Source organism: Nesoenas mayeri (genome assembly GCF_963082525.1).
Source record: "Nesoenas mayeri genome assembly, chromosome: 1".
Lineage (NCBI taxonomy): Eukaryota > Metazoa > Chordata > Aves > Columbiformes > Columbidae > Nesoenas > Nesoenas mayeri.
The window spans coordinates 36,524,925-36,547,907 of NC_137541.1; the positions used below are offsets into that span (position 1 = coordinate 36,524,925).

Below are 22,983 nucleotides of genomic sequence, written 5' to 3' on the forward strand. Positions count from 1 at the left end.
GATTTTTATCTTCTGACTCATAAAATTCTTGTATTCCCCTAAGAATTTCCTGTGTCTGACTGGAATTTTATGTCTTTGTAGTTTAAGCTGGACTCCTTGAAGAAGTTTCTTTCTAAATGGTTCTGCTTTTGAGGTCTCCAAATAGCATCTGAGAAGCCAGCTCAGAGCCTGATTCATGCTTTTCAGGAAACCTGATCCATGCCAAAACTTCACCTCTTAAAATCTTAATCAGAAATTTTTCTTAATCTTTTTAAACTCTTCCTTTCTCCCAAGTATATCCCCTTGCTGCCCATGCCCTTTCCAGGTGTCCAGAATATTTTTGTCCAATTCCAAAAATGCACCGTCGTGGCTCAGAGTGCAGCCTGCTCTCCTGTCCCATCAGGTTTTCATCACTCACTTGCTATAAAGCAGAGAGCTAAGGTTACGAGTATATTGGACCATTTAGCAGTTGATGAGAAATGCCTTTGTATATCCCTTCCCAGCCTTTTTTTAGTCCTTTCTGAGGAGGGCGAGTGCCAGGTTAGGCTGGAGCCCTGGTGTGTGCTTCTTTGAAGGGTTGGGTGAATTGAAAGTGATGCTTTTTGACATGTGAGCTCCAGAAATGTATCGAGTGATTGTAGTGCCAGCTCGCCTGCTTGCACAAGAGCTTCATCTGCCTCCGTTTTGATGCTCACTGGTGCCTTTGAACGTCTTTGAACAAGAGGAAGCAGATGGCAGAATGGCACCATGCTTGTTTTCCTGAAGTCTGCGTGAAAAAGCAGGAAAAAAAATACCCAAACACAAACCAACCAAACTGGTTACCCGTTCGGATGTTAGTCTTTTCAACTCTCCCAGATCGCAGTGCTTGGTTGTGGCTGGAGGTCCTAGATATGTGCCCCAAAACACGGCTCCTACACAAGCGGCAATTGTATTTATTTGTAGGGTTACTTTTCCCGAGTATATTTGCTTATAAAATCAGCAGGTGGAGACAAGGCCAAGGCAATGCGCTGCCGCCGCTCCCGCCCTGCCCGCGGGCCCTGCCGCTCTCCCCCACCGAGCAGCGGCCGCCGGCGCTGAGCAGCCCCGGGCGGGGCGGGGGAGGCCGCGACCCCCGAGCGGGCCGGGCTTTGGCCGCGGGCCCCCCGCGCCGCAAACAGCCCTTCGCGGGGCAGCTGCGACGGGGGAACAGCGGGACGTGGCACAGCCTCTTCTCGCCTGTGAGCGTCCGAGCAGCCGCCGTGCCCGCCTGCTGCAGGGCGGGCTGGCTGTGCCCGGGCTGCAGGGACCCCCAGCCATGGGCTGTGCCCCGGCAGGGTGGTGGGGACGTCTGCATGGCCCAGGGGAGATCGCCTGGTGTTACACAGAGTGTCCACAGCTGATGATGTGGACTGCATTTGGCCTGGTGCTATGGGAGGCACTGTGTGATGGAGACAAACCCCCAGAGGGATGGAGTGTTTTCCTTGAGATGCTGAAGGCATCTGTCACAGGACTGCATGCCTACTCCCAGCATCTTGCCCCTCTCCTGCACATTGGCCCATTTCCTTTTTGCTGACTTCTCTTATTTCTCCTCTTGCTTATTGCATCAGACTTCTTTTCCAAGCCCATTACTCCTTTTTATGTATTTCTTTACCTAGAATAGCATAAAAGAAAACAAGACCCCGAAGTGAGTTGGGTGTTTATAAACCAATATTATTTGTCTGCAAAAACATCTAGTGAGTATAATCGATTTCCACTGTGACCATTCCTACTGTGCCTAATTAGAAATGCTCTTAGCTTAGGTTTGAAGCTCATTCCATGCCTTGAGCAGTTTGTGTATGGCACGTTTGTTTTGTTTAAATTATTTATTCAAGTAAAAAATATATTAGAAGGCTAATCCAGAAAAAAAAAGAAGAAATCTAAGTGGTGCCCATGTAAGGAATGGCGCAGGCACCTGAGCAAATAAGAGACTTGTGCTGAGCTGGTCTGCGCAGCAACTGTGTTAGTGCTTGCTCAGGCTTTGGGTGATTCCCCCAGCAGAGCACTAAAGGAGAACAGGTCCTCATGAGATTGTTTTCAAGCACTTTGCTGTTTCTTTCCTTGGACTGTGTCACTGGCTCTGTAGCATGGCTATGTAAACTTTTCCTTTGAAATCTTTCTTGAAAGAAAATATGGGGTTTAGCAGAAAGGACATGCTTTGCTTTAGAAACTGCAACAGAAAGCAAAACAGAAGGTGAACATTATAATCTGAAATATTAACTTTTCCATTTCAATAGTTTCAATTTTCCGAAGTTTTCAAAGTACAGCTGAAGTTTTCCACAGAAGACTTTAAGGAAAAGGAGTGTGTGGGAGTGTGTGTGCACATGTATATTGTTTTTGTCAGGCTTTTCTGTGAAGAAAGGTCTTTATTTTCTAGTCAGCATTATTACCTACCTCCTCTTGTTTGCATAAGAGGTTATAAAGATTTAAACCCCCCTCTCGTCCCAACACTAACTCAAAGCAATCTAACTCTACGAATAATTTGTTTTTTTCTTCTTTCAGGATTTTCCACAGTGCCTACAGCTGTCACATGCTTTTGTGCATGACAGCACGGTGTTCAGCTGTGTGTTGTAAAGACAAAGTCTTAGGCAAAGGGCAATGTAAAGCTACCCTGGGTACCATGCCTGAGTGACAGAAGTACCTCAGAAGTCTTTGCGTGAAGCTGCAGTGAGTAGCTTCTGCACTTTCCAGGTGAAGGAGGGCTTCATGGCAAGGTTCTTTATGAGGTTTGATGAGCCTGTAGCTCATGATGAGATGTTCCTGCGCTGGGATGAAAATTCTGCTCTGGAAATGTATCTGTTTTACAGACTAGCTCAGTGGATAAGCTGTTATATTAGGCAAAGGGCAAGGGAAGGGGTGTTCTCTGCCTGTTCATGGTGGCAACAAAAGGAGCCGTATCCCACCCTCCTACAGAGTCTTGTCATGTGGCCAAATGGCCCTAACAGCAAACCTGGTGGTTTGTGGCTCTGTGTTCACCTTGCTGTTCAGTACTCCGTTCTGTCAACCTTGGGCAGATGTTGCCATCTGCACACTGCTCCAGTCTTGGCCCAAATCCTGACAAAAGCTTTCTTTGATGGCCAAGAAAATTATGTGCCTTCTTAGGTATTTGTGACCACATTCCCTCACCAAGACATCTTATTCAGTATCTAAAGTAAACAGAAGAAAGGGGGCCTTGTCTTATTTTTTGTTTTAATCAGTGTAATAACTCTTTCCCTTGTTTCAGAACTTTACAACTGCAATGTAAAGAGCCTGTTTGTCCAGCTGTAATGAGGAGGGTGCTTGTCTGCCAGAGCACTCAGTGCTGGAGGTACATTGCTCAGTAGAAGGAATATAACTGCAGAAGGAAGACAGTACAGATGGCACTTTTTTTGAGTTAAAAATAGTTCTGTCAGAATTCCACCTCTGTAGTTTCAGTTTTAGTGTGTAACTGAGTTCACGCTGTTCTTTACAAACTTTATTTCCCAGACATGCATAACAGTACTACAGGAAAATATTTCAACAAACAAATTGTGGATATTCATTACTTGAAACACCCATGACAAATTTTTCAAATATGTACTTCATCTGTGACTGCTGTTCATTTCAGTGCCAGATGCTGATTATTACAAGGTTGCTTTTGCTGGGTTTTTACTTTCTCTGTGAACACACTGCATTAGGATTCCAATTTTGTCAAATCACTTCCATCGTATGGCCTGCCAGCTCTACTGCTATCCTGATTTACTCATCCTGTATGAAAGCCTTAGTTATTTTAGTGAATTGTGCAGATAGGTATACCGATTACAAGATGTTTTGCAATACATACATTTGTTTTACCAATACTGCTTTTGGAAGGAAAACAAAAACATTTATTCAAAGTTGAATGCTTTGGACTGAGGTTACTAGGTCAACAGTAAATTTTAAGAACTATTTGAGACATTTCTTGATGGCATTTTAAAATTATAGCTCAAGGTTACACTGCTTCACATGATTCTGTTTGGTTCCTTTGATGCTGAAGATCTACAGCTGACTTATGTGTAAGATATATTTTTAAAAACATTATCTGTGATTTAAAGTAACAAGAGACACTGTTCAGATGAGGGGAGAGACCCATCCTTTGGGAGGAAGTGAGTTGGGTTCAGTAGTTTTGTTGAACCTGAACCAAGAAAGAAACCATTAGTAACTCAATCTTTGTAAGAAGACTTGAGGAACATCCCGGCTCCTGCCTACCTGTTGATTTTAGCAGCAACCCAGACATTGGAGATGTTGGGACTGTTATAGACGAAAGCTCTAAAAGAGTCGGCTTATGTTTAGCAGTATTTAGAGCACAGTGAAAGGACTAAGGAAGCAGCTGGGGCAATAGCGGTATTGTGGTACAGTTATTAATTGCTTTCATGCTCAGGAGACATCAGGGGCACTCTTGTTCTGAAAAATTCAGATGTCAAATGAAATTGTAGATGCAGAGTTTCAGATCTCCCTTAACGATCATTTTAAACAAATATAAATCCTCCTCGCAGTAACAAAGAAATAAATCTGGATTGCATATGCCGTTTCATAGTAAGCTGTTTTGATGCTCAGAGTGCCATAGTGGAAGAAAACAAATACTACCTTTATTTATGGCTTTCACTTTTTTATTTCCCAAGTGAGAAACATAAAGAAAAAAACAGATGACGATTGTCTCATAAAAGCTGCTATTAGAAGTTCAGTTGTTTTGTAAAATTCCCTTCCCACACTGTTCTGTCAGAGTGGTATGTGCCTGCTGCGGTAACCCAACTTTGCTGTTAGAGACAGCATGTTAGATATAACCCCTCTCTCTACTTTTCCTTCCAAAATCAAGCTTCATTTTGTCTTTGTTTCCCCCTGTCTTCCCTCCACCCCCTACCTCTCTACCACTCCAACACTCTGAATGTTCTGCTGAAAGACAGGACCATGTCATCATTCTTGTATCTGGAAAGGACCAACTGTTTTCTTTCCAGTGGGATACATATCTACTGTAAAGTCATTTGCTGGTGAGCAAAAATGTTTCTGTGCCTGATTTGGTTTGTCGCTACACTTGGGTAAATTAAATGAACCTCACTGAAAGTAGTGTAACCTGATGGTAAAATATTTGTAAGAAAGAATATTTATTGTGCATTCATTGTCATGGAGATAGTACGAAAAATAACCCAGGATGTTTGGCAAAAAAATGCCCTATATTTGCACTGGCATTCTACATAATAGCAGTATGTGACTTTGTAGTTCTACATTAAACTTGTATGTGAGAAGTTACAGCTGTGGATGCCTGTGTCTTTCAGATTCTGTTTCAATAAACCTATGAGAAAGAAAAAAGTGAAGGCCCTTCAGCTTTACAGCAGTTTCAAAGCAGAAGCTTTATTACCTTTTTTTAAAAATCCTATGCGCTTCATGTTTTTACACAGACATAGCTTCTCAGTGAAGATAAATGATGAGACTCTACCTTAAAAAGCCTTTGGGTTTTCATTAATCCGCATTAGGTTAAAAGGGAATCAGAATTCTAAAAATACAGCACATCAGAGAAACAGGGTATTTTTCAGGTCAAGATCCTCTTTTCCATCTGGTGCCATTTGGTAGTTCTAACATCTTCCGTCTCCCCCTACTTCTCCATCTGTAAATAACTCACTGAAGTAAATGCTTGGAATAATTACAGTGAAGAATGATAAAATGCAGGTTGAACTTAATCTCTTTGGGATCTAAAATGAAAAACATAACTACAGGCATCGCAGTTATTGAAAAACTGTGGAGGTCTCAAGTCGGCAGGTGTATGAAATGAGAATAATGTCAGAGCATTAGATGCTTTGGGATTGCAATTGTGCTGTTCAAAAAAATGTCAAAAGGAGTATTGGTTCATGAGAGGGAGAAAAAATAGTCTAGCAGGGCTGATTTTCAAAAGCAGCCTGCCGTTTTGCTTCTGCAAATAATTATAGACTCATATTTTAACGGTTAGATGTCTGAGTGCTTGCATCCATTTATTAGGAAGTTGGAGAACTAACTACAACAAAATGTGTGTGAACTTCCAAAACTGGAAGGAGGTTTGAGATGCTTCTAAAATTGATCAATCAATCAACAGCTGGTCTGCTTTCCAAAAGTTTATGGGAACAAAATGTTTCTTTTATTGTATGAGGTCAGCATTGCCCCAAGAATGAGTCCTGGAGGAGCCCACAAGATGAAGTGCTTTAGAGCATCCTGGGTTAATGTGAGAGAAACAATCTCCTCCTGCTGGGGTTTCATATCTCTACCAGGAATTCCCAAAGCGGGCTGGACTGTGGGCACGCTGTTTGCTCTTGCTGCCTTACTCAGGCGTTACAGCTACTTTGGTATCTCAGTTTATGGAGACCTGTTCCATTTGTCAGCTTTCAGGGACTGCTGTGTGCTGGCTGCCTGTGTTGTCATATCCACCTTCTGCCCGCTGCCTGTGTAGGTACCTGCCTTAATGCAGCTCGTTAGTAATACAGACTCCATCAGGTGCCTGGAACAGGAGGGCTGAAAGTGAGAAAGAAGGTGTCTCTTTTGAATGATTTGAAACCCTGTGCCCAGGGCTGCAAAAGCAGCATCCAGCACAGGTTACAGAGCCAACATTTCCCTTCCTCCTTGTTCTTCACTGTGGCTGCCCTGGGCAGTTCCAGGCCATCTCTGTGCTGAAGTAAGCATCTTTGACAAAGAGGCAAGGACCGCTGTCTCTGCTTTGCCAGAGCAGGGACCATTATGAAAAACAAGAGGTTAGGTTTTAGTGAGGGGGTGTGGGGTGAATTTTAGAAATGCCTTGCAGCTTTTACGAAATATTTGGGGGATGTCCCAGAAGAACGGGACATGACTCAGTGTGTGTGACACCCAGCAGCATAAGATCCTTTCTATTACTCATAAAGGATGGAGTGTAATGTTCAGTTTACACATGGTTTTCACTTAAGTACTTGGCAGAAGAAAATTTCATTGCTTTATTTAGTGTATTTTAGATCCAGGAAAGGATACTTGTTATACATCTGAAAACTACTCATCTCCCCAGCTAGCTTATTAATGTACCACAAATTAGCCCTTATGACATAGTTGCCTGACTCCCATATAAAGGGTGAGCACAAACAAAGCAGACCCTTTTATATTAGAGCAATTTTATATTACCAGTGTGATTACAAAGTGATAGTGAAGATGAGAATGAGCCCATTTTAAATGTCTGTAATGGGATAAAAGTTGCTGACTGTTACTGTGTCATACTCTCCCTCAAACTAAACTTACATTCAAGGATGAATGTATTCACAAACTTTAGCCGCTGTTCACACACACACATAAAAAAGCACAAATGTCATTTGAAGTTGTTCACTCAGCTGGGAGGCTCCCCCCACCCCCATCTTGTCTCCCACAATTACCCTTTGCCCCTTTCCTCCAGCAGCTATTTCTTCCTAGCTGTTATGTTTTACTATCCTTCCAAAGACAGCAGCCTCCACTCCCGCTGCCCATCAGACGTGTTGAGCCAGACCTGACAGAAAGCTGCCACCCGCGGAGGGCTGAGCCTCGGCACCGGCGTTTGCAGAGGGTCTCCTCCAGCGCTCAGCTGCTGCCGTGCCAAGGGTGACTCTTTCTCTCTCTCAGCTCAGCAGAAGAGGTGCAACATGGGCTTCTCCCCCCGCATTCCTGCAGGAGCATGCCCTTTCCAAGCAGCCAGATAGCCTTCAAAAGCAGGCTGAGCTGTCTAAAATGCAGAGCGAGCCAGCCATTTTGCAGCCTTATGGCAGGATGGAGGTGGGTGCTCAGGGGGACAGGAGCAGAGGAGCAGCAGCCAGTGGGACAGCAGAAGTTGCCTGGGGCTTGCAAAGTCAAGGCCACTGGTGGGTCATTCACGTAGAAAGACAGAAAGACTGTATGAAGAATTCACAGGGATCTGGTTGGCTTTCTGTGTCACTGGGAGTTGCCTGAGGTGCAGGCAAGCAGACGGCTTCTGCAGCTTGTTCCTGGCAGCTTTTGAAGTAGAGAAAATGGCCAGAGAAGGCTTAGCAAACTATCAAATGGGTTTTCCACTTTAGCTCGGGAGAGGAAATGAGGCAGCAGAAGGGGATTGATTTTCCTGGTGAGTTTGGCTCATCAACTCAATGAGCAGTTCACTTGTCTTCCTCTCAAGGTCAACAGAGTGACAGCGTGTCTCACTGTGCCCTTCAGGACCTTTTCTGTTGCAGAGTTTGCACAGTTTTCAGTCAACCCTCGTGGAATTACCGGTTCATCACAGTAATTCTAGTGCCTGGCCCGCCATGTCACTCAAATAGAGATGGCTTGATTGAGAGTTAAAAGTCCACGCTGTGGAGGCAAAGCCCGTGTCTTGGGGACCATATGTGGCAGTGGTGGAGCCTTTGGAACACGTGTCACGTGTAGCACGAACTGACAGCCTAAAACTGAAGTCACTCCAGTTGGGTACAAAGGCTACTTTAGGAGGAGCTTGCCTGTTTATATAGGTTTCAGATGACTTCATTTTATAAAAGTGCATGGAGTGCATCCAAAGCAAATAATTTTTCTGTGGTGAATGGGAAGTCCAAAATGAAAAGTCTGGAGAAAGGAGGATGGTTGGTCTTTCTTTAATGTCAAAGCTGACATAAACACGTCTCCTCCAAACCCTTCTCACAGGGTAATTTTCTCAGCAAGACACAGATTGCTTCAATCTCTGTGTAGCAGCCTTTGAAGCTTCCCCCTTATTGCTGTTACGGAGGAGGCAGGGCTGTCTTTGAGAATTTCTGCAGCACTGAAGTGTTCCTCCTCCAAAGACTTTCACACAATCAGATAGTTGGTTACTCCAAAGAGCTCCCTCTTAGGAACTTCTCTGCCATCACACAAGAGCAAAATGATATGTCTGTTTTGCAAAACTAAATTTAAAAAACTAAAAAGGCTTCATTACAAATATTCTGACTGGCTCAATTTTCATTAGACAGAGGCCCAGCTAAGAAGATGACGAATGGTGTTGGAAAGGGGGCACCACTTAGGAGACATCAGTTTTTCTGTCAACAGAATAGCCCCTTTTGCAAAACTTGTCATACATTTATTCCTTTTCTGTTTGTGAAGGTATTTGTTTGGAAGGGATATTTTGCATGAGAGGAAGAATTTATATAAATATATATATAATTTTTTTAACAGTTGTGTTTGCTGCACCGAGTTCCTGTCTTACGGGATATTTTCCCTGTTCAGAGTTTTTGCTCTTCAGTCTATCTGGTGTCTTCAACTCTTCCATTTGCAATACTTTTTTGGGAGAAAAAAAAAAGATGGAAACACTTGTGATGGTAGTAGGCACCTTGGGAGCACTGGACGTGAGGCTTGCAATGCTGTCAAGTTGCGGGCTTAGAAATGTGACTGTATGGGTGATCCCAAAAGGAAGAGAAATGCATTTCTGAGCATTTCTTTTATTTTTAAAAATAGGCTTATTATACTTGCATCCTGATAAGTATTCTTCCATATTTAGTGGTTTAAGATACAACTGAAGACAGATGGAGTTTTTTTCCAGTTTACACACTTCCTTTACCCACATTCAGAAAAACTGATAGCTTCTACACCTCCTTTTACTGTATAGGAAATTTTACTCACTTTACTTATGGGAAGCTGTGTACATCCTTTATTAATCTACATGCAGTGATTCACAGCTGCTGCTGTGTTTCTTATTAGCTCATTGCAAGTTATTTTATGAAATCATCAATAGCAAATGCTTAACAGATATTAGAAAAAACAAGGAAGTTCTGTATATATGGATGTGTGTGTAATACGCAGAGAGCAAGAGCTGCCTGTGCATGTTATATTTGACAAGAGACTGAATGAGAAGGACAGATAGGCAGTGGGATTTCAGATGGGCCCTGGTAGATGTTGACATGACCTTGAAGCCTATCAGGTTCTTACGTGGGAACCCAGCTTCAGGAAATAGAGCATATGATGACAGGTTATTGAGGGGTGGCTGAAAAGTTACAGCTGGGTAATGGATATCTGCTGGGACACTGAACAGATCTGTGTTGTTTTTTACCTGTGTTGTAGAGAGGGGGAGACTTGGCATGAAATAATTAAGGAGTGCAAGGTCATTATTTGGATGATAAGTGGCCATTACTGATAGATCAGGTATACCATCTCATCATCATCTGGTGTCAGGTCATGCTGCTCTGTCGCAGCTAACAGCTGTGTTCAACATGTATGTTAATGAGTGCAATTGTTTTGTCCTGGATGCAGATCACGTGCAGACCATCTACTAGTGTCTAATGTAGGCATAGTTATGACTCCACCTGCCCATGGCTGATCTGAAGCACTCAGTACTGTCTTGAAATTAGGCATAATAGTAGTCATCTCACAGCTTCTGATGTGTGATGGGTCAGCGCCTGAGCACATCCATGACCATGCCTTGGTGAAGGCAAAGGTTAAGGCAGGTTTTGGGGCTCTAAAATTGCAACTTACCTACTCTTTTTTGAAGTACCTTTACACTGCAAAAGCAAAACCACCTGTGTTCCATAAAGTCTCACTGTTTGTCTTCAGCGTGGAATTTGTGGTTTTTTTAAACAGACGGCGAGCCTGAGTCTGGCTTACCTGAGCAACCACCTTCATGCCTGAACTAACCTACTACGGTTGCTTGCAGTGGAGTGCAGGCATCTCTCTTGAGGTGGAAGATGGGCAGCTAGTGGCAGCTCAGTCTTTGCCTGTAAACAATTTTGTATTTAGGGGGGAAATTTTCCAAAGTACCTAAGTGATTTAGGATCCAAAATCTCCATTTCAATTGTTTCCAGGCCCTAGAGAGAGTTGAACACTTTTCAAAGCGTGATTATGTCTTGCTTTTTACAATACCGTCTGCTATGAAAGCGCCCTCTTTTCTTACTTATCTTCTTCCTCTTTTCCAGGTTGGCCTTCCTTCTATGATGTGATCAGTCCTGATGCAATTACTTTCAATGATGATTTCTCCTATGGGATGCATCGGATTGAAATATCCTGCAGTCAGGTTAGTTTATAGCACACACAGACCATTCCGATGGCAAAGGCTGCAAAAATCATTACCGCGCGCTGTACTTTCCCTAAGATTTGCAAACATTTCAGTTCCATTAAACAGTAATCACTGTGAGAAAGCACAATGGGTCGTAGGTATAACAGCTGAGTGGAACGAGCTGAAGGCACAAAGGGCTCGTTGGAATGCACATTGTTGTCTTGTGTGAGATTTAACGGAGCAGATGTAAATGGTTGGACTTGATGCTGAGTCTACAGAAGTTGTCTTCCTGAAGAGGGTCCCTCCAAAGGAGCTCCTGAGCCTGACTGGCTCCACACGTGAGCAGTTGAGAGGGAAGTCAAAAGCAGTGGAGCAACTGTCTGTGTGCTGATTCCGTCACTGTGCATTACTGTGCAGCCATGCTAACTCATTCCCAACACTCATTCCCAGCACAGTCCTAATGGCTGCCTCAGATAATCCCATCTGCCGTAATAATGAAGTCAATAGTCCTTTAAGATGTGCCCAATTTTTCCGTTATCTGTCTTGTTCTACTTTCATCCTTTGTGCTGCCCTCCTCTTTGTGAAGGGAACGGCACTATCATTACCTAGCAAAGTGAGAAGCTGCTGCATTGGCGTTCAGCAGATGTCCCTAGCAGCTTGGAGTCCTCCACCTCCACGTGCTCCAACTCCTGAGAGAAGCAACAGCTACATTTAGAAAGTGATTATTTGCTGCTCTCTTTCCAGAAAGTATTGGTGGCAGGATAAATGATTTAATCCTTGAGAATGTGCATCCTTACTAGTCAGGCAGTCTTCATATATAAATGCTCAGGGTGAGTGAAGAAGCTTCTCAAAAAGAGGCAAGATTATCTTTATGGAGAATCTATTAACTTCAGTCTGGGTAGAGGGTTTGGCCCAACATGTTAATGTCCAAATCAGTGTGTCTGCTAATATGTCATGTGTACTACCTAATTCTGTAGTGTTTACATTGATTATATGCTTTAGAAGATCCGTTTAACACGTTTTGGGAACATCCATTTCCCTAAATTCCCTAACAAGGTAGCAATAGTACTGCAGAGTGGGGATCTCGTGCTTCACCAGTGATTACTGGCATAATAAAAAATGCAACTCACTCTCTTCAGCTCTGCTTAGTAGGCCTGAATAGTGCTAAAATCAGCCTATTGCCAACCTCCTGAGCCTGTATCTGCTGACACCTTTCAAGAGATGGCCAGAGCTCCTGGTTTCACCTGAGGGAAGCCCAAGGCAGCCTGTGGTCAGGCCAAGGAGTCTGGGAATGTCATTTGCCTGTTGCCAAACAAAATAGCATTAGCAGGCCTGAGGCCAGCAGTATTCACAGCAGTCACACGCAGACACCATAAAAGTAAAGCAAAACCAAAAGCTGAATTTAAAGCATTAAGAAAAAAATACGACCAAGGTTGCTATATAATCCAATGGCAACTTCCTACCAGCTACTCCAGCTTCCTGGGGCAATAACCCCACAGATGATCAAGTCATGCAGGAAAATAGCTTGAGGAGTGCTGAGCATCTTTGCAGCCATCACTTAGCTCAGTTAATACCGCCGCATTGTGTATCCATAACAAAACCATTTCCTCCGTTCCTCGGAGCCCTAGGAATGTGCACATGCAGCTGCAAAAAAAAAACCCAACAGTTTTACTGCAGCCTGGAAAGCAGTGGGATTGATATGGCAAGCCTTGGTAGAACTGGAGGGAAATACCCTCTCCCACACCCAAAACGTTATTAATCTTTTGCAGATGAAAAAGTGGTTGATTTTTCTTTAAAGGTCCTTCCACCTGTCTGAGAGAATAAAAAACCTTCTCTTTTAATGTTCCCCATTATAGAAAGCAAACACTTGGGGGGAAGTTGCTGTAATGTTAATCAAAGACATTCATGACATTATCCTAGAAATAACTTTTACAGTTTTTTGGAAACGCATCACCCTGGGTATATTTAAAAGGTCAATGATTAGTGACAGATAGAAGTAAATTACGAATGCATTTGAGGAATACTGTAAAATGGGTTACATCTCTTTTTTCTCTTTCCTGCTCAGGAGTCCCTTCCCCTGAGGTCTCCCTAGCTATTATTTGTACCTGTACATATCAGTAAAATTCTGTAGTCACAGAAGTACTGTTTGCACATGGATAGCTTGGACTCGGCTACAGCAGCTGACTGCAAGCTGCTTTCCGTGCCTCCCAGCAGCATATTAGAACCAGGAGGCTTGAGAGATCCAAGCATACTGACAGTTCACAGTGACCCCCCTTTCCTGCTCCCAAACACATACTTCAAATGCTTTACCCTAACCGTTTCACCATCCCAGTGCATCCTGCCCAATATATTTATGTCCAAGGCTGCAACAGATGATTGTTTCTTTTTGGGAGGCTTTGCAAATGTGTATATATGTCCTAGAAAAATGGTTGTCACCTATTACGTTTGGGGAGGACAGCAAAATCAAGTCATCCTTTGTACTCTCAGCTGAGGGCCAGGTTTCTTAGACTGTGATATAAAGGATTGAATTGCGTTTCTTTTCATGGCAGATGAGTTATAGAGTCCTCTACAGAGAGAATCGCCACATAAATTTTTGATGAGAGGTAATCTCAAAAGGTAACAAATTTTGCAGTAATCCAATCCTGGTGTGATTCTGCCATCACACGAAAATGTAATGAGACTACCTTGGACTCTCACACAGTTTCTCTGGTTTTGTGAGGAAAACCTTTTTGATAGATTGTCTTTTTAGTCTGTATGTGAGTATATCACCCCTGCAGATAATTTCTCTCTATGGTTTCTCTTGTTCTGTTTCAGTCCAGTGGAGAGGCAATGATTTATCTTTGGTTAAATGTTAATCTGAAAAAGATTGACACTTCTAGCCAGGAGGTTTTGAAGCATTCTTAGTTGAGATTAGATGATTTAATTAGGATGCTGAACATTTAGAAAAATACTCTCTCTGGAACACTTAAGATTTTTAGTGTTTTTTGTTTTTTGTTTTTTGTTTTTTTTTTTTGTTTTGGTTTGTTTGGTTTGGTTTTGGTTGTGTGTTTGTTTGGGGTTTTTTTTTGGGGGGGTTGTTTGTTTGTTTTCCCCAAGGTATGGAAAAGCTTTATAATCAGGTGAAGTGCCTCATTGTTAGAGACCCCACTCTGAGAAACAGCTCAGGTTTTCTGCTCAGACTGCCTAAGAAAAGTCTTCAATCTAAAGGGAAATGACATGAAATAAAATAACCAGTGGAGAATGGAGGAAAGGGTGGCAAGACAGTAATCTTTCAGGAACAAGACTTGAAGCTTTGTCTTCTTTAGTTCCCGTGCAACTTTCCTTTGCCTTTTCCTTATTTGCCATGTGTTCTCTTCCTTCCTCACAAAGCTGAGCAGCTGCTGCTTAACCCAAAATCATCCATGCCTTTTCCCACTGCCTCTGGGAGTTCATCCTGCAGATACCACAGCCTAGAAGCACCCCCATTTGTTACTGGGGTCCTTGCTGGACTGCCCGGGCTGTTTCAGTGACACTTTTCTGGGAGCAGGGAGCCCTGGGATGGGGCTGCAAGGGTGGGATGGATGGGCCGGAGCACTGAGGCTTCCCATGCCCACCTGTCCTGCTCCTGCATCAGTGAGGATTATTGGTTCAGTTGTCATTAAACAAGAAGAGTTTCTGTCCCTCCCAGCTGGCGTGAGAGCCTCCCCCAGCCTTTCAGTCTTTTGAGAGAGTTTAACCTGAAGCCAATGACTTTACCTGCCTCTACAGACACCCTTCCTACTGCTTGGGTGAGTTAAAGGCCATAACAGCAGGAGAACATTAGCAACACATTAACTGCAGGGTAGAGATTTGCCATCACTAACTCATTCACAGTTTGGAATAATCAGTATTGCCTCTATGCATTTGGTTTACTATGAATTAATTAAATGTTAAAAATAATTTGCAGTCTTTAATTTTTGCTGTCTGACTGCGAGCCCACAAGCAGCCCTGTGATCTCAGTTACACCATTCCGGCTCTCACCGGAATTGGCTATTGACTTGAAAGGCCAAGGCTCTTTGGTAAAGCAGCATGACTTTCCTGTTCAAGATAAATATTTCTCTAGTGCAAGGTTTTATTTTTTTATTTCTCATGGCAGGTTGTAAAAATGAACTTGTGGAATTTAAGTGACTAATTACAAGAAGTTCTTATTATCCAGATAAGTTGTCAGACATAATGTGCAGTGATAGTGATACTAATTTTTGAATAAGAATCAATTGGATCAGCTTCTTCAAAATATTGTCCTCTTCATTAAAGCAAGGGACGGTTACCTTTTTCATAGACAGGAGCAGTAGTGTTCACCCTGACAACCACTGCAAGTATCTGAGGCTGATTCATGTAGAACAAAAGTGTCAACAGGCCACCTGTGGTTTCATATTCCTTACAAAAAGCAAATTCAACATAATTCCTATTTATAACTACTCTCAGCTGAAGATTATTCATTCAGAAGTATTTTACATATCTTCACTACAGGTCCTTTTTGGTCACCTGTCCCTATCTCCTACATACTACAGAAAGTAGTATGAGGTGAGTAGTGGATGAGCTTCATCCCCTCTAGGGGTGAGGAGCAGTACATTCAGAAGGACCCTGATGCTCAGAAGCGTGACAGGCTGTGGAAAGAAAAAAAAAGAGTACGAGTACATACTCCAAAGAATATCTTTACTGCTTTATGTCCTTGCCGATATTACTCAAGAGTTTTAGTGTTTTCTTACTGAGGGTTTACAGATAGCTGCAGGGTGAGGAGGGCCTGGAGCTCGGGCTGCCCCTTTCTTATACAGCTGTCCTTATAGCAGTAAGTGAAATGTGGACAGTGCTGCCCTCACCACTGTGTTTGTAACTGTGTTCCTGCCATGAGATCATTACAGAGACAAGCGGCTTCTCAGAAATAGTGGCCTAAGCAAGCATACGCAGTGGTACAACGGGAAACACCCAGGAAATTTGGGCTTGAAGTGTTAGGCGCCCATGGTATCTCAGGAGATCATCTTCTTGGATCACTCTTGCCAATAAATGTAGGTTGTAAATCCCACTTGAAAGGGCGATGTAGGCACCAGGGTGCTTCCGTGGAAGCAGCTTCTCATCGTTGTTTAACATCACAGTGATGCCATCAAGCTGCACAGAGACACACTGATGCTCTATTGTGTTTTGTTTCAGTGTGGTGCTCACCTGGGGCATATTTTTGACGATGGACCTCGCCCAACTGGCAAACGGTACTGCACAAACTCTGCTTCCTTATCTTTCAAGCCAGCAGACAAGAACAACGCTGGAGAAGGCAGCGGTAGTGCCAGTCCTGCCCAAACAGGCAAAGCTGAGCTGTAGGATGAAGCAAAGCCTGCTGAAAACTGCGCTGATCCCACACAGCTCACAAGGAATGTTTTCTGAGTTGCCTGCTTTCTAATATCCTAAGAATGTTTAAATTTATGAAAGCATTTTGCACCATCCTTCTTCTTCCTCACCTTTTTGGAACTGAGGCCTTGCCTGCCAGTGCATTTGCTATATAATTGGATTGAAAAATATGTTGACTGACTTCACAGGTTTTCTTTTCCTTTGTTTTATTTGAGATTGCTTTGGAGAATCCTTAAATCGAGAGGCTTTGGTATAATTAGTTATTAGTTTCTTCTTGGTGCTGTTTTACTGTAGGTTTGAACACTATTGCTTTTTGTGTGGGAGATGGGACTTGTGTTTATCTCCAGTCTGTAGGAAACTTCTGGGCATAAGAAAATCCTGAATTCCTAGCACATCTCTGCTTTGTTGTGACTTGCGAGGCATGCCGCCTTTGGTCATGTGTATTCAGCCATCTCCCTGCATCAGCCGCACCCTGCAAAAACTTGTAGTTATGGATGTTCTTCCCAACTCAAAGAGATGGATGAGATGTAAAGCCCATCATTTGGCTAATTTACTGCCAAAATGTCGAGGGTGTGGTTGAAAGGATGTAAACATTGTCTCAGCATCTGTTTTTCCCCTTTGTTTGGCATTTAAGTCAAGGTTTTCACTAGCAAGGTTTGTTTTTGTGAGCTATTAATGAGGCTTTGTCTTTTTGTGAGGCCTGTTCATCAACTGTAACTCAAATCCGAATTAAAATTGGAATCTGCAGGGGGTAATTATATGGACAAGTGCAGAGATAAACTCGAGGAGTGAAGTAGATGAGGGATGACACTGGGCTCTTTATCTTGTCGGTTGCTACAAGGATTTGGAAACACAACAGTTTCTGCTGAAAGGGAATTTAGGATTGAATGCAGCAGAAAGAGGGAGATCCTCCTGAAGTATCCAGTTTTAAAGATTAGCTGGTGTGGATGCACACTGCCTACAAGGCCACAGCCTTTAATTTGTGCATTTGCAGCGTAGGACATGGGTGAGGGGATTGGTTTAAGAAATGGATTTTCAAAAAGCCTGTCAGAGCTCCAGAAATTTTCACATCAAAATTTGCTGTCCCATCAGATGTTTTTCACTGCTGCTTTTAGAATTTTTTTGAGTAATCGTTTGTCTAGAAATGTGCATAGTACTGTTCTTTAAGATACGGTATTTGCTAACACCACTTTGCCTTTAAGCATTGAGAGATTTAATGAATATAGTATTCACTTTTATTAGCAAACTTTATGACTAACGTATTTGGATCCAATTTTATTTCTAGTAGGAGCAAAGCAACCACTGATTTTTATGAAAGCAGGATTGAGGTTTTTATGTCAGTGATAATAAACATGCTATCTAAAGTACAAACATCTTTCAGTTAAAATATAGCTATTGTAAAAGTATATGGAATGGTCAGAATTGCCTTTTTTTAGCAACATGTTAAAGATATGAAAAAAGCATGCAATACCTTAACATCAGATTGATGCCAATAAGGATGATAAATATTTAGAGCTAAAACACTCGGGCTTTGCTGCAGTGAGCACCTACTCAGATGAATATTCCCCTAGATAACATGCAAGGAGTTGCTCGTCAGCTGCAGGAAAGGTTGTACAGACTGACCTTTGGTGTTTCGAGGCGGTCGAGTTTCTCCTGTTCCCATGTTTTTGTAGCATTTTCTTCTAGAAAGACTGCTTTTATCCCTTGCTTTTATTTAAAGAAAAGTAGGTTTTCTCTACCACATTTTCTGACATAAACATTAAAAAGGCAGCATCTATAAAAATGTGGTACATAAATGTGGTTTAATTCCAGATTGCTGTTGGATTTAAGTGTTATCAAATTTCAGTATATTCCTGCCTTATGTTAAAGAAATATATTACTTAAACTTCAGTACGCAGTAATGTATGCTGTCCTACAGGAGATTTATTTTTGCAGGATATGGAGTGCAATGAAATGAGTCAATATGGTGAGGTGTATGTGATCTCTGGGAGTTAGACCATTTAACATAGGAAATGCATTGTTCTGTCTTGTGCGCAAACTATACTACAGCACAGTGCAAGGTAAGACAGATTTCCTCTTATTGCTCTTAGAAGGTGCTAGTAAGGGCTAGTATTGAACCCTCCAAGTTTGGTTCGGTCTGGTTATCATCATGACAAAGGAAACTTGGGAGCTGAACACAATGTATAGAATAACAGGAGAATATTTCTGTATGTTTAAATTTTGCACTGTCTAGATGCTTATAAAAATTGAATGCAAACTGCATAGAAATAGCAAACTATATTTTATAATATCTCTATTGTTACTCAGATGTTTAAATAGCATACCTTAAAATATCATGTAAGTCACATGTTATTTATATATGCTATATATATATAAAATTGCACACGGTTTTTATATATATATATATATATACGTACACACACATATATTATCCAAGTATAATTTTAGCATTCGGTACCTTTTTAATAACTAAAACCTTTCCTTAAGAGAGTTCAATGCTTTTAAGAAATTGAGTATACATTTTTCAAATTAAATTTGTTTTCATATATTTGTTGTACGCAAATATAAAATAAATTTCTTTATAAAGAGTGCTGATCTCCTTCCTTATGGCAGATTTTTGCACCCCTAGCTGCCGCATGCCTTAGGGAACTGCTTTTACTTTTCTTTCCCTTAACTTGCTGTGCATATTATGTACCCAGTAGGTTTTTGGCAGGGACACAGCCCTGCCAGGTACCATGTGTCACTGCACTTACCTGCTTTCAGGAGACCATTGCAAACACCCAGGCCCAACAGAGAGGGTAAATGTTTGGAGAAAGGCTCAACTTTTACTTGGCGGAAGTTTTCACTGCTTTGGAAAGTCACAGTGTGGGATGCAGTGAGTCCCAAGTGTGCTGTAGGAGCCCTATGTTGCCCAGGCTCAGTCTTCAGTGGAGGAATTTGGGTGGAAAGCTGGTTTCTGTCAAGGTTTCATCTCCAAGGATACAAGTTTGGAATGCCCATTGGCAGTAGGTTACTGCTGCTTGGTGGATCAGCTCTGCAGTAGGTTCCAAAAGAGAGCGATGAGGGGGTTGCAGGCTGTTATCAAACCAACTTTCATTTTTATGTTTGTGGGAACCAGAGAGTGACATGAAAATTAGTTGCTAATTGTTCTCAAACATCACAGAGGGTCCTGTGACAGATGACACACTGAACACTTGTCTTACAAATTTAGTGTAATCCCTTTTAATCCAAAAATTAATCCCTTGTAGCCCTCTCCCTCCTGCCCACCCACTGTAGTTCCCTCTCAGAACCGTAATACTTGAATAGCTGAAATGGGCAACTAACTGGTACCCACTAAAATGAGATGCGGCTGAGTGCCCCGCAGTGGCTTTGCCGTGCACCTCCAGCAGAACCCGGCCAGTCTGTCGGCACCCAGAGGTGCTGTGCCAGGGCAGACCTTCAGAGGCGTGTGGTCCTCTTGCTGCTGCTGGCCTGGCAGCAGACATGAGGGACAGCTCCGTGCTCCAGTCCAGCTCAGGGCAGGCTGCCCTTTGCAGTGCTTGGTGTGCCTTTGTGCCTAAGACGTGTACACCCCACCGCTTCAAAGCCAGGGAAATTTCTAGTAAGAGACTCTCTCTCTGCTGCTTCCCTCTCTGCCACAGGGTGGGAGAAGCAGTGGCAGCAGGATGAACTATGTGAGGCCAGTTAATGAAGCGCTTTGTGATTCTCTTATCATTGTAGCTAGATGGCCTCTATATATTAAAAGCACTTTAACAGTAAGCCTTTTTCACAAGCTGTATCAGCTCTCATACACTATAAAAAAGCAAAGTGTGTGTATGTGAACTGGTGAAAACTGGGGTCTTACGACAGTAGCTATAGCGTGTTCCCCACATGGATGGTGGTGGGCTGACATCTGGATTTATGCAGCGAAGATGTCACTCTGAGAAAGGGGAGGGAGCTTGTTGTGAAGTAATACATTGGCCTCTTATTTGTGCTCACAGGTAAGTGGTGTCTGAGGGCCCTATTGTCTCTCAGGATAAAATACAAGATGGAACTGAAGCACACAACTTTGCCCCACACAAAATAGTGATACTAATGGCCCATATGATAGGACCTGCCCAAGGTCCTATGAGACATGAGAGCTTATTGCCCCCTCTCAACAGCTGACAAAGATGGAGCTTTCTGTGGCACTATTTATATTTCCTCTTCTTCCTCACCCCTTAAATGGCTCAGTAAAATCAAAGAACATCATCAGTCAGCGTTTCTATTGGGGTGATACTGAAGAACACATTGTCACAAACATGATCCCACGTGTGGATGTGGATGTTGGTAGTCTGTTGATTGTACTGAAAAGTCTCAGTCTTAATTCTCTTAGGCTTGTTTTGCAGTCCATTTTCCCGACTGAATTTGGTAAGCCATGAAGTTAGGCCTTCTCTAACAGAATATGTGCTATATATTATTTTTTCTTGTTGTTCGGTATGTTACAAAATGTCTGTGGTTAATGTCAGTGAGTGGCCAGCAGTCCTGTGCTCCTTCACCCGTGGTCTGGGGGCGGGAATGTGAAATACATGATACAGGCTATTTTACTGGTCCTAACTCAAAATCGTTTCAAAATCATGCCCTCTTTCTTCCCACCCTTGAAGAAATATAAGGATGAAAATAAAACCGAATTAAAATCAGTGTGCTCTGTACCCACTTCTGTACAGAACAAAAGACAGAGTATTAATTGGCACTAGAAGCAGCCTCTTCAGCTGCCAAATTCAGTAGAATAAGACAAAATATTGCTTAGCTCATTGAGAATCTGAACTAATACTTCTTGGTTTATTGACTATTAAAGTGAGGCCATCTACAGGTCCCACAATCAACCTGCAAAAATATTTAGTCCTGTGTATTTGAAGAGCCGCATTCCAGTCTGGCTTGCTCCTGCTTTGTTATAAAGAGAAGTCATACACCACAGAGCCTGATTATACGTTTCAGATCAAAGCCATGACAGCAGTCAGGAACTATGTTGGTTTTACAGTCACTTTTTTAAAAAATGTGCGATGAGACTTCCAAATGCACCCCAATCAGTGAAATCTCTGAAAAAGACAAACTCTGAGCAGTTTAGGCACGTGGCGTTCCAAAATCCTTGTACAGGCCACCGGTGTAATATTAAAAGCACTAAGAAAAAAGGTCTCAGGTATGTCCACATGTTTTTGGGATCAGGACCCGCTTGCGCAGCCCAAATTAAGCAGAAATAGTACACTCAGAAACCTTCCCCAGAGATCAAGGACTTGTAGCCAGCCTTCTCAGACCTTTCGCTTAGCCAACAGAAAAAGAGAAGTGGTTCCAGAAAAGAAAAGAGAAGAAGCTTCCAGTGTCAAACTCCAGTTTTATTCACCTCTTGTTAGACAGCTTGCAAACACTGAAGACATTTCATTCCACAGATGTCTTAGCCAGCACATTCTCATTTGGTGCTCTTTATAGTTTCAGTACAGATGATACCTGGGGTCTGACTTCTTTTAGCCAGGAAATTTTACTGCCCTAATGCAACAGGTCTGTTTCCATCCCCTCCATTTTCAGTTGCCGCAAGGATTTTCTTCTTTTTTGTTTTTCTCAATAGCTGGCATTCCAGACAACGTTGTGGTGTTTTGTATTGCTTTGGGTTTTTTTCTTCACTGTAGCCCAAAAACTGTCTGGACTGTGGCTTCACCTTGTCTTAGACCCTGTACTTCTCACTTCTTGTCTGCCCAGGTGGAAGGAATAACTATTCTCCAAAATGCAAGCAATCACCTACTAGCAGTATAATAACTATGACAAATTGTGTATGCCCACTTGCTGGGAAAAGTAGCAGTTCTTTGGAAAAGCAAACAAAATAAGTCTTTATCATCCTGTTAAAGCAGACAAGTTGATTTTGTGTGTGGGCTAGTTAATTTTCATGTTTTTCTAGGCTGCCCTAAAGTCCTTCTTCTTGCAGTCTGGGTATTGTCTCCTCCAGTTTACAACTTTATTATTGTATGTTTCATACAAACACGAACATCTGGAGAACATCCTCAGGTATAACTGCTGGGCAGCGTAGAAAATATCTGGCATGATCTGAAACAGGTTTTTCTTCCCATGAAAGTACACCCCTGGGACTGGGAAACTTAGAAGGTCTGTAATGGTGTAGAGATCCTTTCACCTCCAGAACACCACTTCACATTTGGCCTGGGTCGGTAACAGCCAGCATCCCTGGTGATTTCTCAGCTGTCTGCTGTTTTTTTGTGAAATCAGTTGGTGCTGGTACTGGTTCACAGAAAACACTGTGGCAGTATCCCTGAGAGCCTCGCTGATGCTGCACATGGTGAGGAGATTGGATTCCTCGCTGTAAGAGCAGTCAGTTTCTATCCTGGGAGCAGTCAAGAGATGGAAGGGTAGGTGGAGGGTGGGGAAGGGGAAAGAGGAGTTTGCATTTTCCCCCTTGCTGTTTGGCCCTCCCGTTCATCTTAAATTACATGGGTTTCCAGCATGGCACTGTGAGATTACCCTTAACTCAGGACAATTGAAATAACACAGGCTTCTGAGCCCCTGTTAAAATAGGTCTCAGTTCTTAACTTCATCCCAGTATCTAACACCACTGACTTAAGTGAAACAAAGCTACTCTGAATATGCAGGGATGGAAAGGACAAAGGTCTACTGAGAAAGATTCCTCAACATACTTTAAATATTTTCAAAACTCGTTAAAATCTTTCATAGGAATAGGATGCCTTTGGAAAACCCTA

At 42.6% G+C, this 22,983-nt stretch overlaps 1 protein-coding gene across 1 annotated transcript in view; it reads left to right on the top strand.

The window, feature by feature from the left end:
• Positions 1–16,237, top strand: part of MSRB3 (methionine sulfoxide reductase B3) — a gene marked incomplete at both ends in the record, with an annotated part of 83,722 nt that extends 67,485 nt beyond the window's left edge. The window contains 2 exon segments of the mRNA XM_080363266.1: positions 10,827–10,924; positions 16,073–16,237. Of these exon segments, the coding sequence (XP_080219392.1) occupies positions 10,827–10,924; positions 16,073–16,237 (263 nt within the window).
• Between the last annotated feature and the right edge of the window lie 6,746 nt (positions 16,238–22,983).